Source organism: Balaenoptera borealis, assembly GCF_965194805.1.
Source record: "Balaenoptera borealis genome assembly, chromosome: 21".
Taxonomy (NCBI): domain Eukaryota; kingdom Metazoa; phylum Chordata; class Mammalia; order Artiodactyla; family Balaenopteridae; genus Balaenoptera; species Balaenoptera borealis.
The window spans coordinates 20265129-20284254 of NC_138880.1; the positions used below are offsets into that span (position 1 = coordinate 20265129).

At 37.3% G+C, this 19126-nt stretch overlaps 1 protein-coding gene across 43 annotated transcripts in view; it reads left to right on the forward strand.

Annotated features, from left to right (window-relative positions):
* Nucleotides 1–19126, forward strand: part of PCM1 (pericentriolar material 1) — an 87765-nt gene that overhangs the window by 34655 nt on the left and 33984 nt on the right. For all 43 annotated transcript variants that reach the window (XM_082375154.1, XM_082375117.1, XM_082375115.1 and 40 more), the window contains 10 exons: nucleotides 2636–2790; nucleotides 2935–3064; nucleotides 4383–4523; nucleotides 5053–5243; nucleotides 6628–6831; nucleotides 8721–8940; nucleotides 9030–9175; nucleotides 9704–9891; nucleotides 12270–12441; nucleotides 14994–15352. In XM_082375154.1, the coding sequence (XP_082231280.1) occupies nucleotides 2636–2790; nucleotides 2935–3064; nucleotides 4383–4523; nucleotides 5053–5243; nucleotides 6628–6831; nucleotides 8721–8940; nucleotides 9030–9175; nucleotides 9704–9891; nucleotides 12270–12441; nucleotides 14994–15352 (1906 nt within the window). The remainder of the gene's footprint in view (nucleotides 1–2635; nucleotides 2791–2934; nucleotides 3065–4382; nucleotides 4524–5052; nucleotides 5244–6627; nucleotides 6832–8720; nucleotides 8941–9029; nucleotides 9176–9703; nucleotides 9892–12269; nucleotides 12442–14993; nucleotides 15353–19126) is intronic.

Here is a 19126-nt window from a genome sequence, read left to right on the forward strand (position 1 = left end):
TATATATATATATATAGTAAATACAGTTCTTTTTTTTAGCTGCAACATAGTTTTCTGTAGTATCAGTGGACCTTAGTTTAGTTAATCTAACATCCTATTGATGTTTACTTTTGTCGTTTCCAATTTTTCACTATTTGGAAACAACACTCCAATGAACAATCTTTCACAAGCTTTGTGGTGCATTTGTGTTTTTCAAGAGCAGATATGAAGAAGTGGAATTGCTTTGTCAGAGTATATGCACATTTTAATTTTAATGGACACTGCTTAATTGCTCTCCAGAATGACTATATTAATTGATATCTAAGCAGTGGTGGATGAATCCATTTCCTTATACCCTTAATTACATTTTATTTTATTGAGATACCATATAGCTTGTTTAACCATTACTGGAATTGGCTTTTGGCTTTTTCTAAGGTTTTCCTATTGTAAGAAGGGGTGTTGAAGGGAAGAAGGAGCATAAACACATGTATACAAACAAACACATACAGGTTTATATACACATGTATATATTTTTGCTTATATATTCAAAGTATATCTGTAGACAGATACATAAACTGATAACACTGGTTACCTGTGGAGAATGGAATTGGGGAAAAGGATGGAAAGGAGATTTTTCTAAACATCTTTTTTACTTTTTGAACTTTGATCATATGACAGTAGTACCATTTGAAAAAATTAAGACAGCTTCTAAAGCAAATAAGAATATAGGTTGTGCTATCATGAACATCATTGTACTTGTTAATTACTTTCTCATTTTTTCTTTATGACTCCTCTCCTCAGATGTATTGCCAAGAGTGGGAATAATAGATCAGAAATGATGAATAACTTGGTGGCTTATAGATGTATCAGCTTAATTTCAGGCTTATGTTGAATGCAGCTCTTTTGCTTTAGCGAGTGTTCTAAGACCTGAAATAACATGTATGAAAAATGAGAAAACTGCAACACAGAGGGATTAAGGGTCCTCATTTTGAGAGCTATTAAAAAAAAATGATCCAAACTCCCCAAGTTTTTATATGTTTAAGATTGATACATTTTACTTATTTTATTAAGGGTAGTCTTATTTTGCTTGTGCCCTTACTTATATCCTTTCCCAGGAGACTCAGGAGAAGGTTTAAACAGTTATATAGTTATCATGATTGTATAAAACTATTATTACTCTTCTTGATTAGATTAGCTTAGACAACTTATATGGCCCTTATATGGTTCCTTAGTCTGTGATGCAGCATGTGTTGAAACAATAATTCTTCAGTCAGTTACTTTTAGCTTTGGAGTTTATATCATTTCAGTTGTTCAGACACTCTCGTGTGACAATCTGAAACTTTATGTAGTTCTTTTTTTCATACTTTGGTTTTTCCACTTTTTTATTGTGTGAAAATGCCTCATGATCCAGCTTCTCTGTTTTTGAGTCCCAACTCAGTTTCTTTTTAATCTTACCATTTTAGTAATAAATCAGGTTAGCTTTTAGATTGATGAGAAGACCAGAATAATACCATGTCTATAAGCTTAAAATCAATTAGACAGTTTTACAATCAAAGTTAGCTTTAACTCTCTATTTCCAAAGGTTAAAGTTTCAGTTGATTTCTGCAGAGAAAGCATGAGTAAATATAAAGTATACAATATTAAATGTTTTTAAGAAAATGTCATAGGTTACCTCCAATCCTCCATTCTTTTTTTATAAGATTTTTAAAAAATAAATTTATTTATATATATTTTTGGCTGCATCGGGTCTTCGTTGCTGCGTGCGGGCTTTTTCTAGTTGTGGTGAGCGGGGGCTACTCTTCATTGCAGCGCGCGGGCTTCTCATTGCGGTGGCTTCTCTTGTTGCAGAGCACGGGCTTTAGGTGCGCGGGCTTCAGTAGTTGTGGCACGCGGGCTCAGTAGTTGTGGCTCACAGGCTCTAGAGCGCAGGCTCAGTAGTTGTGGTGCATGGGCTCAGTTGCTCCACGGCGTGTGGGAACTTCCCGGACCAGGGATTGAACCCGTGTCCCCTGAATTGGCAAGCGGATTCTTAACCAATGCGCCACCAGCCCAGTCCTCCATTTTAATAAGCACATTGATTTCAACAGAAGATACGTATCTACTGTTAGGAAGATATGAACTTTTGTTGTTTTTCCAGTAGTTACAGATTTGAGGTGGTACATTCTCATTCGTTTTTGTATTGTGAGCCATTGGTACTTGTTTGGCAAACTAAAGACCAAAGTGAGGAAATGGAAAGCTTTTTAAGTGAACAAGTGATAATAGACATTGGTTGTTAAATTGTTAATGTAAAAGTCACATCTGAAGAAAAAGTATCTAATATCAAGAGTTCTCAGCTCCAATGATATATTTTGTATCTTTTTCATATTCTCTGGAAAACTCTTCTTTGATTTTAGAATCTGGCCAAGGAAAGAAAAGGCAAACTAGTACTTGCCATTGCTGGGTAATTGGCAACTCAAATTATTAATGTACTGTTTTTAGTTTTAGTACTTTATTTCCTGCCATTGGTAGAGGATGAATTTCATTGCTCAAAATCATATGCTTTCCCTACTGCTTTAAATTTTATGTTAATTTTACAACCTAGTTGTATTTACTAAGGTATGAATTGGATAATGTCTTTAGATATCAAGATTGTTTTAATATAATGATGCTGTTTTAGGATGATGATACAGCAGATCAAGGAGTTATCTCTGCCAATACCTCAAATTTGGATGGTTTCTACCCAGCAGAAGAAGACACCAAACAGAATGCAAATAACACTAGAGGAAATACCAATAAAACACAGAAAGATGCTGGAGTAAATGAAAAGGCAAGGTATGTTAAGCTTCTGGCTTTCAGGTCATAAAAGTTTAGTGCCTATTAGAGAGAAGGTACTCCGCTAGGTACTGTATTACATCGTGCTTAATGCTATTATCAGATTTACTGGAGTCCACAAATATAATGTCAATTTAATTATAGAGAGAAATTTTATGAGGCTAAACTACAGCAGCAACAGAGAGAGCTCAAACAATTGCAGGAAGAAAGAAAGAAACTGATTGAGATTCAAGAGAAAATTCAAGCATTGCAAAAGGCATGTCCTGACCTACAGGTAATTAGGAAATTTCTTTCTTTCTGTTTGTCTGAAGGAAGGTATTTAAAATCTTAATGTCAACTGAAAGTACTCTTTGTCTTTTTTTAGTGCTAATTTGATAGGTTTATATCTTAATTTTATGATTAATGAAATGGATGGACAAATGAAATGTGTTAAGGATGTACATTTATACTGTGCAAGGTAGCACATAGGAATTGACTCTAATTATTCCCATTCTTTCACTTGTTGGGCTGGCTGGCTGTAGATTCAGAACATGAGTGTTTATAACTATGTATTACATTAAAATATTCTGGTTTGAACTTGGCAGTTAAGGGACTAGCATTTCCATTTTTTACTGGCCTAAAATTACATAATAAAGCTGTTAAGCCATCATGAGTTTTTTAGGGAAATTAAAATATTGTTTTTGTTTGAATATTAAATGTATATATGCTTATTAAATAGTACCCTATGCATGGGTTTTTAAAAAAATTTTATTTACTTATTTATTTATTTATGGCTGTGTTGGGTCTTCGTTTCTGTGTGAGGGCTTTTTCTAGTTGCGGCAAGTGGGGGCCACTCTTCATCGTGGTGCGCGGGCTTCTCACTATCGCGGCCTCTCTTATTGCGGAGCACAGGCTCCAGACGCGCAGGCTCAGTAATTGTGGCTCACGGGCCCAGTTGCTCCGTGGCATGTGGGATCTTCCCAGCCCAGGGCTCGAACCCGTGTCCCCTGCATTGGCAGGCAGGTTCTCAACCACTGCGCCACCAGGGAAGTCCCAATGCATGGGTTTTTGAGATTGAACAGAGAATGTGCAGTCTTTGACCACATCAGGTAATCAGGAGGAGGGTTAATATGGGAGGGGAATATCAATTCTTCTTTGAGATTTTTCCTATACTTTATTGGTTAGCTTTATTCTTCAGTCAGGTTTTGTTTTCAAAGAAAGGGAAACATACCAAGTGATATTTCTAATATAACTTTATTTTCTAGGTGCTTACCTTTTCTACTTTAATCCTTTCTTTCTTGTTCCCAATCTAAATAATGTGCAGAGGAATATATGTCGGAGTTGGGTTGAGTATGTGAAATTTTCCACAGTAACATTTTATCCCTCATGTCTCTGTTGTTTTGGAGGGTTGGTTACTACTGTTCAACTTTATCCTGTGTTTTCATCTTTGTTTTCTTATGTCAGATTTTCTTTAGATCATGATGGCAACTGAAGTCTGGTGGTAATAAATTAAATATGATACTAGAGCCCTAGAGAAGCAGTGAAATAATTGCGTTTATGAAATTAACATATAATTGCTTTGATTCCTCATAATAGTTTTAATTCACTTTTAGCTGTCAGCCACTAGTGCGGGTAATTGTCCCACAAAAAAATACATGCCAGCTGTTACTTCAACCCCAACTGTTAATGAAAATGAAGCCAGTACAAGCAAATCTGCTTTTGAACCTGATGATTCTTCAGTGGTAGATAATGAGGTATTGTATGTTGTACCTTGTTCCTGGGTCTTAAGGAAGAAAACTGAATATCTGTGAAACATGTTTTTAAATGTAGCCTATTATGTATCTTTTAGTTGTGGGAAGAAATAATTTTTTCCAAAAAGTAATTAAGTTGGTATATTTTCAAAATAGCCTTGCCCTTTATTAGCAAATATTTGGCAGAATTATATGAAAGGGTTAGTTATAGTAAATAGTAATCATTTCAATTAGAAAAACCTGTCCTTTGGCATTTTATTTATATGGGATTTATAGAAAACATTGTAACTTTCTTTTAATAGTTGATAAAGTATACTTGGGTGCTACCTGTTTTCATAAAGAATTAATGATTGCCTAATTTTTTCTTATAACTAAAATATCATTTTGACCTTCTTGGGTGTCTCAGTGTAAAAAGGATAGAGTGAGAATAGAAATATTTGTTGGTATTGACAATAGTATTAGGCTGTTTTTCTTTAAGGCTAAAACAAGTCCAGATATTTACACTAACTTGACTTAATTTTTAAAATAACAGTTGTGGTCAGAAATGCGAAGACACGAAATGTTAAGGGAAGAGCTGCGACAGAGAAGAAAGCAGCTTGAAGCTTTGATGGCTGAACATCAGAGGAGGCAAGGTCTGGCTGAAACTACATCTCCAGTGGCTGCTTCACTGAGAAGTGATGGGTCTGAGAACCTGTGTACGCCTCAACTGAGTAGAACAGAAAAGTAAGGGAGCTGTTTAAATCATTTTTTAAAATATCACCTACTTACGGCCTGTAGGATAGGCGGCCTCATTTCCCCTCTGCGTCATAGCACAAATCTGCTGTTGCAGTGAGACTTGTGTTTTAAACATCACCTTTGTGACTCAGTTTGACTAAATCCAGCTACTTTCTGTTCTAACTTCTCACAGCATCACCTTTCTCTCTTTTTAAAAAATTTTAAAAAATTACTAAGACACTTGCTCACACGGTGATACAGATTTTCTTGAGTATATAAGCCTTATTTTCTTAGTTAAGTTTCAAGTTTATAAAAAGAAAATGCTTGATACTTTGTAGTGCTTTTCTATCAGTCCAGAAATAAGTGCTTTTTTTTAACTTGAGTATCTGCTATTTGTAAATTTCCTAAGAATTTGAAAACATTTTATTGTATAAAACATTCAGTTTTTAGGATTTATGTTTGAAATTTCCATATTTAGACTATTTCTAAAAGAATTGGTTATCTATAAGATCAGTTAATTACTTATCTTTATAGTAGTATTCAGATCTAAAATTTTGAAATCCACATTTGTTATGACCTAATCTTTTGGTGTCAGATGGCATTTCTGCAACATTGCACTAAACCTTACGCTCTTTCGTACTCATAAAAGAACTATTCCTGTTCTTGGAGTGCCAACATGAATTTTATTGATCAAACTATGTCTTTAATATTTTATTGTGTTCTGTGTACCACACATCTATACTTTAAAAAAGTTCTTTATATTGTTTTGTTAAACATCTAGGTTTGAGAACCATGGGTCTAGAATTGTGCTTTCAAGTACGGCAGCCACTAAATATAGGTGGCTATTTAAAGTTAAATAAAATTAAAAATTCATTTTCTCTGTCACACCAGCCACATTTTAGGTGCTCATTAGTCATGTGTACTTAATGGCTACTCTATTGGACAGCACAGATATGGATTATTACTACTATTGCAGAAAGTTTTACTGGATAACTCTGATCTAGAAAACTGTGACTCAAGGAAAAGTTGAAAGTTGAGAGGGGTTTAGTTTAGGAATAAGTTCCAGGGGATATGATTACTAGTTTAATTTATATGAAGAATTGTTTTCTGGAAGGTAGCGTAAACAGATTATAACAGCAGTTGGAGAGTACCATCCATCTCATAGTTACTATGACTAAATGAAATTTTATGTACACACACATATGCATATACATATATATATATATATATATATATATATATATATATATACACATATATACATACACTTTTTTTGGTACAGTGATTTTTTTTTTTTTTTCTTTTTTTGGTACAGTGTCTGGTACATAATAGGCGGTAAAGTATTTAGCTCATCTCCAGAATGATCTCATGTGTTTTGTCTCTTAATCTCTAGAACAATGGCAACTTGGGGAGGTTCTACCCAGTGTGCACTAGATGAAGAAGGAGATGAAGATGGTTACCTTTCTGAAGCAGTTGTTCGGACAGATGAAGAAGAGGAAGAGGAGGAGCAAGATGCCAGTTCCAATGATAACTTTGCTGTGTATCCTCCTAACAGTGCAAATCATAACTCTTATAATGTAAAGGAAACTAAAAATAGGTTAGTTTCACTGTTTTAATTTTTTGCTTGATTTGAAGAGTCTCAGGTCTTTCTGACTCCAAGCAGTTCTTCAGTTCTCTGAACCAACTGTGTGTCCTACAATGTAATTTAATTCCACCACTAACTACTTGGAGTCAGGGCAGAGCCCACAGGTTAAGAGGCTCAGTCCCACAAGAGTGCCCTCACTTTCGATGCCGCTTTAAAGTCTCGAGTCTTCAGGGCACCCACACTTCTGTCTGACTTGGCGACATATGTGGCGGTTCCCACAGCCCCTCTTCAGGTTCCATAATTTGCTAAAACAACTCATAGAACTCTGGAAAATACTTCTGTTTGCTGACTTCTTATGAAAGATACTACTCAAGAACAACTAAGTGAAAGAGATGTGCAGGGCCAGGGATGGGTTGGGGAGGGGCACAGAGCTTTTATGCCCTCTCTGGGCACACCAGCCTCCCAGCACTTCACCGTGTTCACGACCCGGAAGCTGTCCTAACCACCTTGTTGAGGAGTTGTTAGGGAGGTTTCTTTACATAGACAGAATTGACTAAATCACTGGCCATTGAGGACAAAGTTCAGTCTCCCTCCGTGAAAGTTGGGGGGTGGGGCTAAAAGTTCCAGCCCCCAACACCTGGTTGGTTTTTCTGGTGACTAGCCCTCATCATGAAGCTAACTAGGGCCTGACCAGAAGGCGCTCATTATGAATAACAAAAGACAGTCGTCACTCAGGAGATGGCCAAGAGCTTTAGGAGCTCTGTGCTGGGAACCTGAGACAAAGACCAAATATGATTTTTTTTTTTTTAATTTATTTATTTATTTTTGGGTGTGTTGGGTCTTCGTTTCTGTGCGAGGGCTTTCTCCAGTTGTGGCAAGTGGGGGCCACTCTTCATCGCGGTGCGCGGGCCTCTCACTATCGCGGCCTCTCCTGTTGTGGAGCACAGGCTCCAGACGCGCAGGCTCAGCAGCTGTGGCTCACGGGCCTAGTTGCTCCGCGGCATGTGGGATCTTCCCGGACCAGGGCTCGAACCCGTGTCCCCTGCATTGGCAGGCAGACTCTCAACCACTGCGCCACCAGGGAAGCCCCAAATATGATATTTATTGTATCACAAGAGTACTGTCGTTGAGATAGATTCCAGCTAGATAAGATCAAGATTGATAAGCTTTGATCTTCACTCTTGTTTTGGGGAATTAAGCAAAAATAAAAATCATAGTGAAAAAGATCTATCAACAAAAATATTTACTACATTTTTATTTATAACTGAAAAATATTTCATGTATAAAAGATGGTTAAGTAATTCCACTTGATGGAATGTTATGTAGCTAAGCTTAAAGCATGAAGAGTGGAAAAATGCTCGTGGTATAATAACTATAACTATTTTCTTTTTTTTTTTTAATGGCAAACTTTCTCTATTTTTAATATTTATTTATTTGGTTGCACTGGGTCTTAATTGCGGCAGGTGGGCTCCTTAGTTGCAGCTCGCCAGCTCCTTAGTTGCGGCACGCGGGCCCCTTAGTTGTGGCGTGCGAACTCTTAGTTGCTGCATGCATGTGGGATCTAGTTCCCTGACCAGGAATCGAACCAGGCCCCCTGCATTGGGAGCGTGGAGTCTTAACCACTGTGCCACCAGGGAAGTCCCATAACTGTTTTCATTTTGAAGAATACAGAATTATATAGACACTTCTCGGTAAAACATAAATGAAAAAAGATTCAAAAGGAATGAAAAATGAAATTGTATAAGACTAGAAATCCAGAATTTTTCTCATTCTATTTTCCATACATTTTAAGTCCTGTGAAGAGAATACAGGTGTATGGACCAGGGTATCAAGGTTTATTGCCAGATTTTAAAAACCAAATAATTACATAAGATGACCTAATGCTTTAAATCTTGTGTTAGGTGGAAGAACAATCGCCCTTTTTCAGCAGATGGAAATTATCGTCCTTTAGCCAGGACAAGACAACAGAATATCAGCATGCAGCGTCAGGAAAACCTTCGCTGGGTGTCAGAACTCTCTTATGTAGAAGAGAAAGAACAGTGGCAAGAACAAATCAATCAGCTAAAGAAACAACTTGATTTCAGTGTCAATATTTGTCAGACTTTGATGCAAGACCAGCAGGTAAAGTAGAATTTTTTTATCTTGTTTTTGAAGCAGTACACGTTTTTCTCATGTCATCGGTAACTATTCCAAAAATTTTCTTTCCACAGACTCTATCTTGTCTGCTACAAACTCTTCTCACGGGCCCTTACAGTGTTATGCCCAGCAATGTTGCATCTCCTCAAGTACACCTTATAATGCACCAGTTGAACCAGTGCTATACCCAGCTAACATGGCAACAGAATAATGTACAAAGGTAATCTGTTTCTTAGAAGTAGTGAGAGTGTATAGTAAGTGCTAAAACTGAGCAAGAGTTTTACAGTTACCTTCTGGGAGAAAAGGGCATGAGCCAAGTATCATTTTCGAATATTCTCTGGCACCTGAGAATTTTATAAGCAGAGATTTTGTTCAATGTTCCTTTTTCATACTGTGGACCTGACTTTTTAAAAAAATTTTATAGTACTCAACTTTACACTTACCTTAAGTAGGTTGTATAGTGTGTAAATTATACCTCAGTAAAGCTGTAAACAGCAATATAAACAATGAGTTTGTTGTAATTATGCCTACTATCTGTTAGAAGTGCTAAGCGCAGTTCTTGTTGTAAAGGCTAAGTTACTGAACTAAGCATGCAGGACAAGCAGATATTTGTTGTAGTAAACATCAGAGCAGTCAGTTTGTTCCACATACTGTTGAATCATGTCTTACATATATTCTTTCTGGATGTACTTTACATAGATGGTAATATAACTGATCTTTAAATTACTGACTCCTTAAATTTTTACAGGTTGAAGCAAATGCTAAATGAACTTATGCGCCAACAAAATCATCCAGAAAATCCTGGAAGCAAGGAAAGAGTCAGTAGTGCATCACACCCTCCTTCTCCCAGTTTATTTTGTCCTTTCAGCTTTCCAGCACAGCCTGTAAATCTGTTCAACCTACCGGGGTTTACTAATTTTTCATCATTTGCACCAGGTAAGTGGCTGAAAACTTAAATGAAAATAAATAAATGCAGAGTGTTTGAGAATAACATTCGTCTATTTCATGGATTTTTATCAGTCCCTTTTGGAGTGGTAGAAAATGTTTGCAAAGAAAGTTATAAACTCTTTTCTACATTGATTCTTTGTAGTGAACGCTTAAACTGAATGTGGTTGCTAATGAAATTAAGTAAATTATGAATGATTGCTTAGTCTTTTACCTTTGAATTATTCAACAACTATTTATCAAGGAGAAAGGGAATTAACCTGTCTACTGGCTGCTGTACATCAGGCACTGTGTAAAATATTAGGAGAGGAGAGGTGAATAAGGCAACGCTCTTGTAGAGGAGCTTTGTGTCTTAGTAGGGAGATATACCACTAGAGTAAAGGTGTTTGGTTTAGGCTTATATTTACTTTTACTTAGTTTAGGCTTTTATTCAGACTTTTTCTGTACCTGTTATGTGCCAGACACTATATAAATGACTGGGATTCAAAGATGGTAAGCCTGATGCTTTAAGGAATTTAGAGTCTAGTGAAGAAGCTAAGAATGCTAATAAATGCTTAGTGCTTTGCCATGGGTGCTGTAGCAGTGGTGCAGATGAGGTGAATGGCCTCCTTTTCCTTGGGGCAAGATATTATCAGCAAATCGCTTTTTTTCTAGAGAAAGTGATATTAAAGCTAAAGAATGAATATAATTTTTTTCCAGGGAGATTAGAAGGGAAAGGACTTTCTGATTAATGGAACCACTTAGAGTTACAAAGCAATGGAACAGTATATTACTTAGGGAATTTAGAGGTCATGAAGTATGGCTCGTGTTTAGGGCCATGGCAGGGGAAGGGTGGTTGATGTGGCTGGAGAGCAGTGGAGGCCTTTGTGCTGTGCAAAGAAGCTTAGACTTTCTGCTGCTTACTAGAGGGGCCATTGGAGGATTTTGAGGAATCCTGCTAATCCAGAGGAATAGCATGAGGTTTATCTTTTAAAAAGATGACACTAGTGATAGTGTTGATTGAGATTGGAGGGAAGGCGCTAAGGGTATAGATGGTGAGTGGAAGGCTAGTGCAGTAACAGCAGGGAAGGAATGACAGCTCGACCTGAGGCATCGGCAGTAGCGGTAAAGAAAAAGGAGTAATTTTAAAGACATTCTGGAGGTAGAATGATCAGTTAGGTGAGGTGAGTCATGAAGGGAGAGGAGTTGAAGGTGTTTGCCAGAGAATATAGGAAGAGGAAAAGGGTTGGGAGGGCTTTGTGAATATAAATATCCACAGATACAGTGTATTTTCTTAACAGGATTATAAAAGCAATGGTGTTAAACAATTTAACAAGGTTTTTAGTTCTTAGGTGTGGATTAATATTGGCAGCAGACTTTTTTAAAAATTTTATTTATTTATTTATTTATTGTCTGTATTGGGTCTTCGTTGCGGCTTGCAGGCTTTCTCTAGTTGCGGCGAGCGGGGGCTACTCTTTGTTGCAGTGCGCAGGCTTCTCACTGTGGTGACTTCTCTTGTTGCGGAGCACAGGCTCTAGAGCGCAGGCTCAGTAGTTGCAGCGCACGGGCTTAGTTGCTCCGCGGCATGTGGGATCTTCTCAGACCAGGGCTCGAACCCGTGTCCCTTGCATTGGCAGGCGGATTCTTAACCACTGCGCCTCCAGGGAAGTCCCAGCAGATGTTTTTTGAGTAGGCATTTAAGTAACAAATAATATAAGAAATTGCACATGCCGTTCCTTTTTGTCATAATATGCCTTATACCCATGCCAACCCTGTACGAAGACTGTTCGTTCTTCACAGTCAACCTAGTTCAGTTTTGTGAAACCCTCCCTGATCCCCTTCTCCCCCAAGTTGTAAGTAGCCATTTGTAAATATCTCTGTTACAGCGCTATATATTAAGTATGTGATTATATTTTACTTCCCACGTAGAGTGTAAAGAACCTAAGCTTTGGAGCCATGCAGACCCGAGATCTAACCTGCTCTTTCATTTACTAGGCATTCGATAGCTAAACCTATTTTCTCACTAGTAAAATGAATATAATACCTATTTCACAGTGTTGTTTTGAGCATTAAATGAAGTAACATGTAACGTGCCTACAGTAGAGCCTTGTACCCAGTAATACTCTGATAAATATCAAGCATTATTTTTGCTAACTTTTAGCTTTTAAGGGGTTGGGGATCCGTATTTATCTTTGAATCACCAATGCTGAAAACATAGCTGACTGAGTTGTAAAACAGTGATTGAATAAATGAGTGTTACTTTATTTTAATCACAGATTTTTCTTTTGGTGGATTTGAATGGCATATTTAATTAAAACTATTTTCTAATTTCATTTTAAGGCTAAAGGTGCTTCTTTATTGTTGTCTTACCCATTGTTTTTATTTATTAGGTATGAATTTCAGCCCTTTATTTCCTTCTAATTTTGGAGATTTTTCTCAAAATATTTCTACACCCACTGAACAGCAGCAACCATTAGCCCAGAATCCTTCAGGGAAAACAGAATACATGGCTTTTCCAAAACCTTTTGAAAGTAGTTCTTCTGTTGGAGCAGAAAAACAAAGGTACTTGATTGTAAACATAATCCATTATTTGCTTAAACATCACTTTGTGACTACATCTAATTATCTGTAATTTGAGAATGTAATTAGGGAGGATGTTTGTGATTGTCTGACTCGATAGTGTTGGGAATGTGAAGTTTTGACATCTTACCAGATGTCACTCAGGCGTATACCTGCTGCTAACCCTGGTACAAGAGCGGTTCAGAGTTTTGATCAGGGTGTCCTGTGAGGTTCATTTTGGAAGGATATGACCTAATCCATAGAGTGTCTTTGGCCTTGATTTGATATCTGTCTTTAAGGTTATACCAGTTCACTGTTCATTGATTTAGAAATAGAAACTAATATTAACTGCTGGAAGATAGTTGTTACAAAGTGATGGCTCCTTTGTTTGATTCATAGCCCCTGATTAGAGTAAGTTCCTAAGGCCCATCCAAATGTAATATTGAGTACTATTAGGTTATAAAAACAACTTTTGCCAAGGAAGTTTTAGTGATACATAGTCAGGATTCCTTTTTCTCTCTGTTTCTCACATTTATTATTTTTTAATACGATAATCTTCCCAATTACAATTTTGACCCAAATAGTGTGTGGAAGACTCATTGGATTGGCTCAGGTTAATCATTCTCTAAAGCATTTTTATGGCTCGATAAATAATGTTTTTAATGATTGTTTTAATCCAGAAAATGATTTTGATAGCCCGCTGGTAAAAAGATTATAGCCTTTTTATTGTTGTTATTTACTTCAGAAAAACTTTTTAAAAGGATGAAAAATCAGAGGTCAGTTGAGCCTAATGCTTGTTCTGTCAGAAGTATCTCTATGATTTTGTTTTTCCTATCCCTTTATAAATATATAGGTCACATTACTTCTCCCTTTAGTTATGTGTGTGGGCATGTCTCAGCCTCTTAAATTAGCATTTTGACAGTTTAATTGTTAAATCATGAACATTTTGGTTTTGTTTTTTACTTAATTAACCAAAAATTCTTAGAATTCAACTTCGTGTTCACCTTTCACCTCCAGGAATCCTGTGGTAGACCTCCCTGACCTTGTTGACTCCTTTTCTTATCTGCACTAACCTCTTTTTCCTACTAAGTCTTGTGTTACTCTGTGAAAGTATTCTATTGTCAGAGCCTAAAACAGTGTTTAGTGGTCAACTGACATTGAGAAATGGTGGTTGAATGAATCTCCATCACAAGCAATAAACATTTATTCAAAGCTTTAGTGAATGGCCTTCCTAATGGAAGGTCCCTACTTCATTATTATCTATAGTTTACATGTAATTGGTAGTAAAAAAAAAAAAAAGATGCATCTGGGTATTATTATTTTAGATATTAGACCTACTTCAGATTAGACCTCATCTCTTTCCAAAATTTCAGCTATTATAGGTTCCCTGAATTAAATGGCTGGAGATAACAAAGAGGTCAGATGAAACATTGTAGTTGTTAGCTCGGGTCAGAAAACTTTTCCTATAAAGGACTACGTAGTAAATATTGCAGGCCATAGTGTCTGTCATAACCATTTATCTCTGCCATTTTTGCACAGAAGCATTTATAAACAATATATAAACAGATAAGTTGCTGTGTTCCAAGAACACTTGATTTATGGACAGTGAAATTTGAATTTTATGTAATTTTCATGTCTCATAAACTATATTTCTCCTTTTAATTTTTTTTTTCAACGATTTAAGAATATAAAGATCATTCATAGCTCTCAGGCCATACAAAAAAACAGGCAACAAGCTGAATTTGGCATGTAAACTATAGGTTTGCTAATCTTTGTCTTGAATTAATCCCTATAGATCAATGTCTCCCAAATTATATTCTTAGGAACTCTGTTGTCCATGTCAGGTTCGGTAATAAAAAGTTGCAGACAACGTGTTCACTATGTTCCCTTCGAAGACATTTATAAAACACATTGGCATATAGAAAGTTCTGAGAAGTACTGCAGACCTGTTTAACTTTGTTTTGCGTATTTTTTCCCAGATTTAGATAACCAGTGAATACCTATTAACATATTAAGGGATGCCAATGTTTAGCAGATAAAATTTGGAAAATGACACTAAGCTAACAGAGCTAAACAAGACTTAATATGCAGAGAAATAAATTACTAGTTACATGGCCAGTTGTTTTCACCAGATTCTGGTTATACTTGAACTGCTTTAGGTGACACAGATCCATGTATGTTTCCAAACTTTTTACTGTGGTTCTTTTTCAGTTGTTTCTTTAAGTTTTTTGTTTTTTCCTTGTATGTTCCATCCTCCCTTGATCTTACCTTCCCACTCTTTCCATCATGAATGCTGGATCTTTGGTTTGAAAGTCTCACTAGTGAAAATGGTTTAGTGAGAAAGGTATAAAATTAAAGTTTAAAGTAATTTAGTACCTTAGCCTGTGTAATATTTTCATTTTTAATGTGTATTTTGTGGGAATATTTTTATAGCCTGTTGACAGTTTTTATTTACCTGAATCTACTAGTAGACTATAAATTAAGTATATCTGGAGTTTTCAGTAGATATAGAAATATATCATTGTAATATATAAAAACTTATTTTCATTGGTAAGGAATCAAAAACAGCCCGAAGAGGAGGTGGAGAACAGTAGGACACCATGGTTATATGACCAAGAAGGTGAAGTAGAAAAACCATTTCTCAAGACTGGATTTGCAGTGTCTGTAGAGAAAACAACAAATAGTCATCGCAAAAATCAATTAGATACCAGTAGGAGAAGACGCCAATTTGATGAAGAGTCGTTAGAAAGCTTTAGCAGTATGCCTGACCCAGTAGATCCAACAACAGTAACTAAAACATTCAAGTCAAGAAAAGCATCTGCACAGGCCAGCCTGGCATCTAAAGATAAAACTCCCAAATCAAAGAGTAAGAAGAGGCATTCTACTCAGCTGAAAAGCAGAGTTAAAAATACTGGTAAGTACTGCAATTTGTTGACTTGATGAACATAAATGTTGGCACCCTCACTCTCACATGTTGGCGAGTATCATTTCGGCGTGACTGATGAGGAGGCACTGTTGTAGACCCACCTGAGCAAAGTCATTTTTAGTTACCTTTGAGAACTTTTTAAATAAAATCTATCAAATAGGGTTTAATGGTGTAGGTATTTTAAAACATGGCATTTATTCTTTTTTGTGCCTCTTAAAACTTCTTACTATGTATGTGGTTCCTATGAGCTCGGAACTTTTACTGTTCTCTCGTTTAATATTACGTGCAAGACTTTGTTCATGACTTCTGGCTAGATCCGCGGTGGATTCATTTAAAGAAATGTGGGCCTCTGACTACTTTGCAATCTTTGAATATCATGTAGATGAAGTCACTTTTAGAACAGGTTTGCTCTTAGTCCTTCAGGAACTGAACCTTAGTTAATAGGAGAAAACATTAATCTATATTTTATTGAATCTTGTCATTGAGTATAATATCAGAGTTCTCTTTATAGTGTTCACTGCATGCCACTTTTTTAAAAAACAGATTTTTTATGATTTTTGAAGAACTTACTGAAGTCTAACATTAGGTTAAAAATTGATTTACTAGCTAAACTCTGGAATATTGTAGTTAAAGGATGCTCCTTCCAGTTTGCAAGGGACACTTTGGCTGTGGCCCTGAAAGGTTGTTCTGCCTTCAAGGAGATGGTATTTGGTGCTTAAGAGCAAAATATTCTAGGCTTATAATCAGAAAATTGTGAAAATTCACTGCACCCACTAACTTCCTCTCCTGGAAGCTCACAATACACTATAAGTGTAGTAAAGGTCCTGGGACACTCTGCAGTTAAAAATCCACGTGTAAGCTTTGGCAGCGTTCATCTCAGCCATCTTTGGATAATGGAACCCTTGAAAAATCTGATGAAAAGTATGGATGCGACAAAGAATACGTGTATATATTTTCTTCCATTTCGGTACCTCATGTTCCCTGAAGTCCTGGGCTCCTACTCCTGCTCCCATGCGAAGGCTCTGATTTCATCGTTAAACAAGCGAACCTGAACAGGGGCAACAGTTTTCTCAGCATACACATTGTCATCCTTGAAATCCTTTTTCAGTTACGTAGATTTGGGAGGAGCTGATTACTTAGTAGATTAGTGATCTGAAACCATTCAAATGAATGAAAATACAACTACGATGCCTTCTCCATGGTCACTTTTGGTGCCACTAGAGAAGATTTAAGTAGATAGTGACCATTTTGAGAGAGGCCCTCTGGGTAACTCTGAACTTCTTATTGACGTAGTTGCTCCAACAGAATGCTTTTTGTCATATGAGTAAATGGAAAGAAACTAACATTTGTGATCCCAGCATTCTCTCATTCAGCTGGTTATTTTGAGTGTGCTAGGGCAGTGCTTCTTGAACTTTATAATGTTTCATGCGGATCTCCTTGGGAATCTTGCTTAAAGTCAGAGTCTGATTCAGTCAGTCTGAGGAGGGACCTGAGAGTCTGCATTTCTAACAAGCTCTCCCGTGCATTGTTGGTCAGCACTGACAGTGCAGTCTGTGGACTCCAGTTTGAGTAGCAGGGTCTTAGAGGGCACTCAGCCAACATACGGCCATGTCTGCCTGAGCCTAGAAATCCTGGTGTATTTGTATTTTTGAAACCCCTTTATTCTGAAGAATTATGGTTCCAGATATACAATTCAGCTTTTCTTTTACTTCAAGGCAAAGATTGGCCTTCTGATCTATTTGCTGTCTTTTTTCATACTTAAGTATAAAAATACTTGCCAAAAATGCACATTCACATTTGTTCAAGAGGGCTTTAAGACCATCTGTTAGTGGGAGCTCCACTTTAAGGTGCACACACAAAGATAAAAGACCTGATAGCAGAACCGAACTAATATATGCAGAGTCAAAATAATATGTAGCAAAATCAAATGAGCCAAGTCCTTGCTACGCAGCATGTGAGCCGCGGACAAGCAGCATCCGCATCGTCTGGGAGCTTACGAGAAATGCAGGCTCTTGGGCCCCACCTCATACCGGCTGAATCAGTACGCACTGTTTCTCAGTTTGCATAGCAGCAAGAGTCCAGATGTTTTAATACGAATACATGCACATTAAAGTCTGAGAAGTGCTGAGCTAGACCACTAATTGATGTTGCTTTTGTTCTCTTTGTGGGATAAGGATAGCCATGATTTCTTAGAAGAAAGAATGTGTACTGTGTCTTAAAGGAAGTAGGAATGGAGGTCGATGGAGGGAAGATTGGGAAGCATTCCAAATTGTAGTAACAATAGGAAAAGTAATGTAGAGTCAGGGTGAAGCAAGAAGAGAAGATGAGAGAACTGGGGAAGGAAATAGGATATGGCAAATAGGCCAGCACAGTGGGACTTAAGTTGCTGTCTTAAAAGATATAGTACAGCCAATTATACTGTTCCAAATTTGAGCTGTTTCTATGTTTTCTGTGCATGTTGACAGTCTTTCAGAAGTAGCATGCTAAATCTTCATTTAACTTTTTTTCACATGATGGTAATGTACCAATGATGGTAATCTTTAGACGGTCTTTATATGTAAAGATACATATTATTGCATGCAAAGTAAGATTTTACAAATTATGTGCTAATTATCTTTTAAGCTTCAGTTCAAATTCAGACTTTATGAGTTGAGCATGACTTCTTGCCTTGCTGGGTACTTGAGTTATCAGACATATAACTTGGTTAACAGACCCATAATTTGGCTACGCTCTACCAGGCCCATTTCCTCTTTTGATGTTATTGGAGAGGAGTAGAAGCACATAGTCTAGATGGTCCTCAGTATGCTGACTTCCGGGTTCCTCCCAGCCCTGAGTCTTTTCGTTGCTTTCTTCCCCCACTCTTCTTGCTCACTAATGAAGCTTGAGATAAAATGCATGTCTAGCATTAGGCAAGATAAGCCCTGACAGATATGGCCCTTTTTAGATTCAGAGTTTATTATTTAATGAAGTCAGAGAAAGGAAGGGTGGCCAAAGGTGCCAGCTCCCTGTGTCCCTTATGCCACTCACCACAAGGGCGATGCTGAAACAGAAGGGGCCAGATGATAGTTGCATCATGAGTGGTGGGGCACCCTGTAGCCTAGGAGCCAATGCTGTGCTGTAGCTAAGCCACGGTAGAGAATGGAGATGTACCCTCAGGGGGTGAGGCGAACCGGTCTCATGTTTTCATCAGAGCCCAGGAGGAGATGAGAAGTTCTCTCATGACAGCCTTTCAGGGGAAAGAGGAAAATCGTAAGGCCTTCCGCCAAGACTTAGATTCAGCGACGGTTCAGTCCTTCCCGGTGTGGCCTGTGTGGGTGCGTGGAAGGTCTCCAGGGTGCTGTGGCTGAGCTGTTTCCCTGTAATGGAGACACAACTAGAAATACTGTTTGCTCTAGCTCTGTCAGCCACTCGTGCTGAGAAAAACAGGAGATAACCCCCTTACAATAATGACCATCATATGTTGTTGTTGCCACTGTTATATCAGCTGGCCTGGCCAGTGTTACTCTGAAGTATTACTGACTTTCATTAAATCTTCTACTTTCCCTGGAGGATTACTATTAAAGTGCCCCAAAGAGAAACTAATCAACAGTAGTACCTTAACTTTGGAAATCTAGGCCTTGATATTTTAAAATTGGGACTCATATAAAACCATGGGGTTTTTTTTCCCCTCTTTTTATAGCATCTTAAAACTTATAGCATGCTTCTCTTCACAGTCTTAGCTTTTTTGGAGGATGACTGATTTTTATTTTTTTGTTTTTTCTC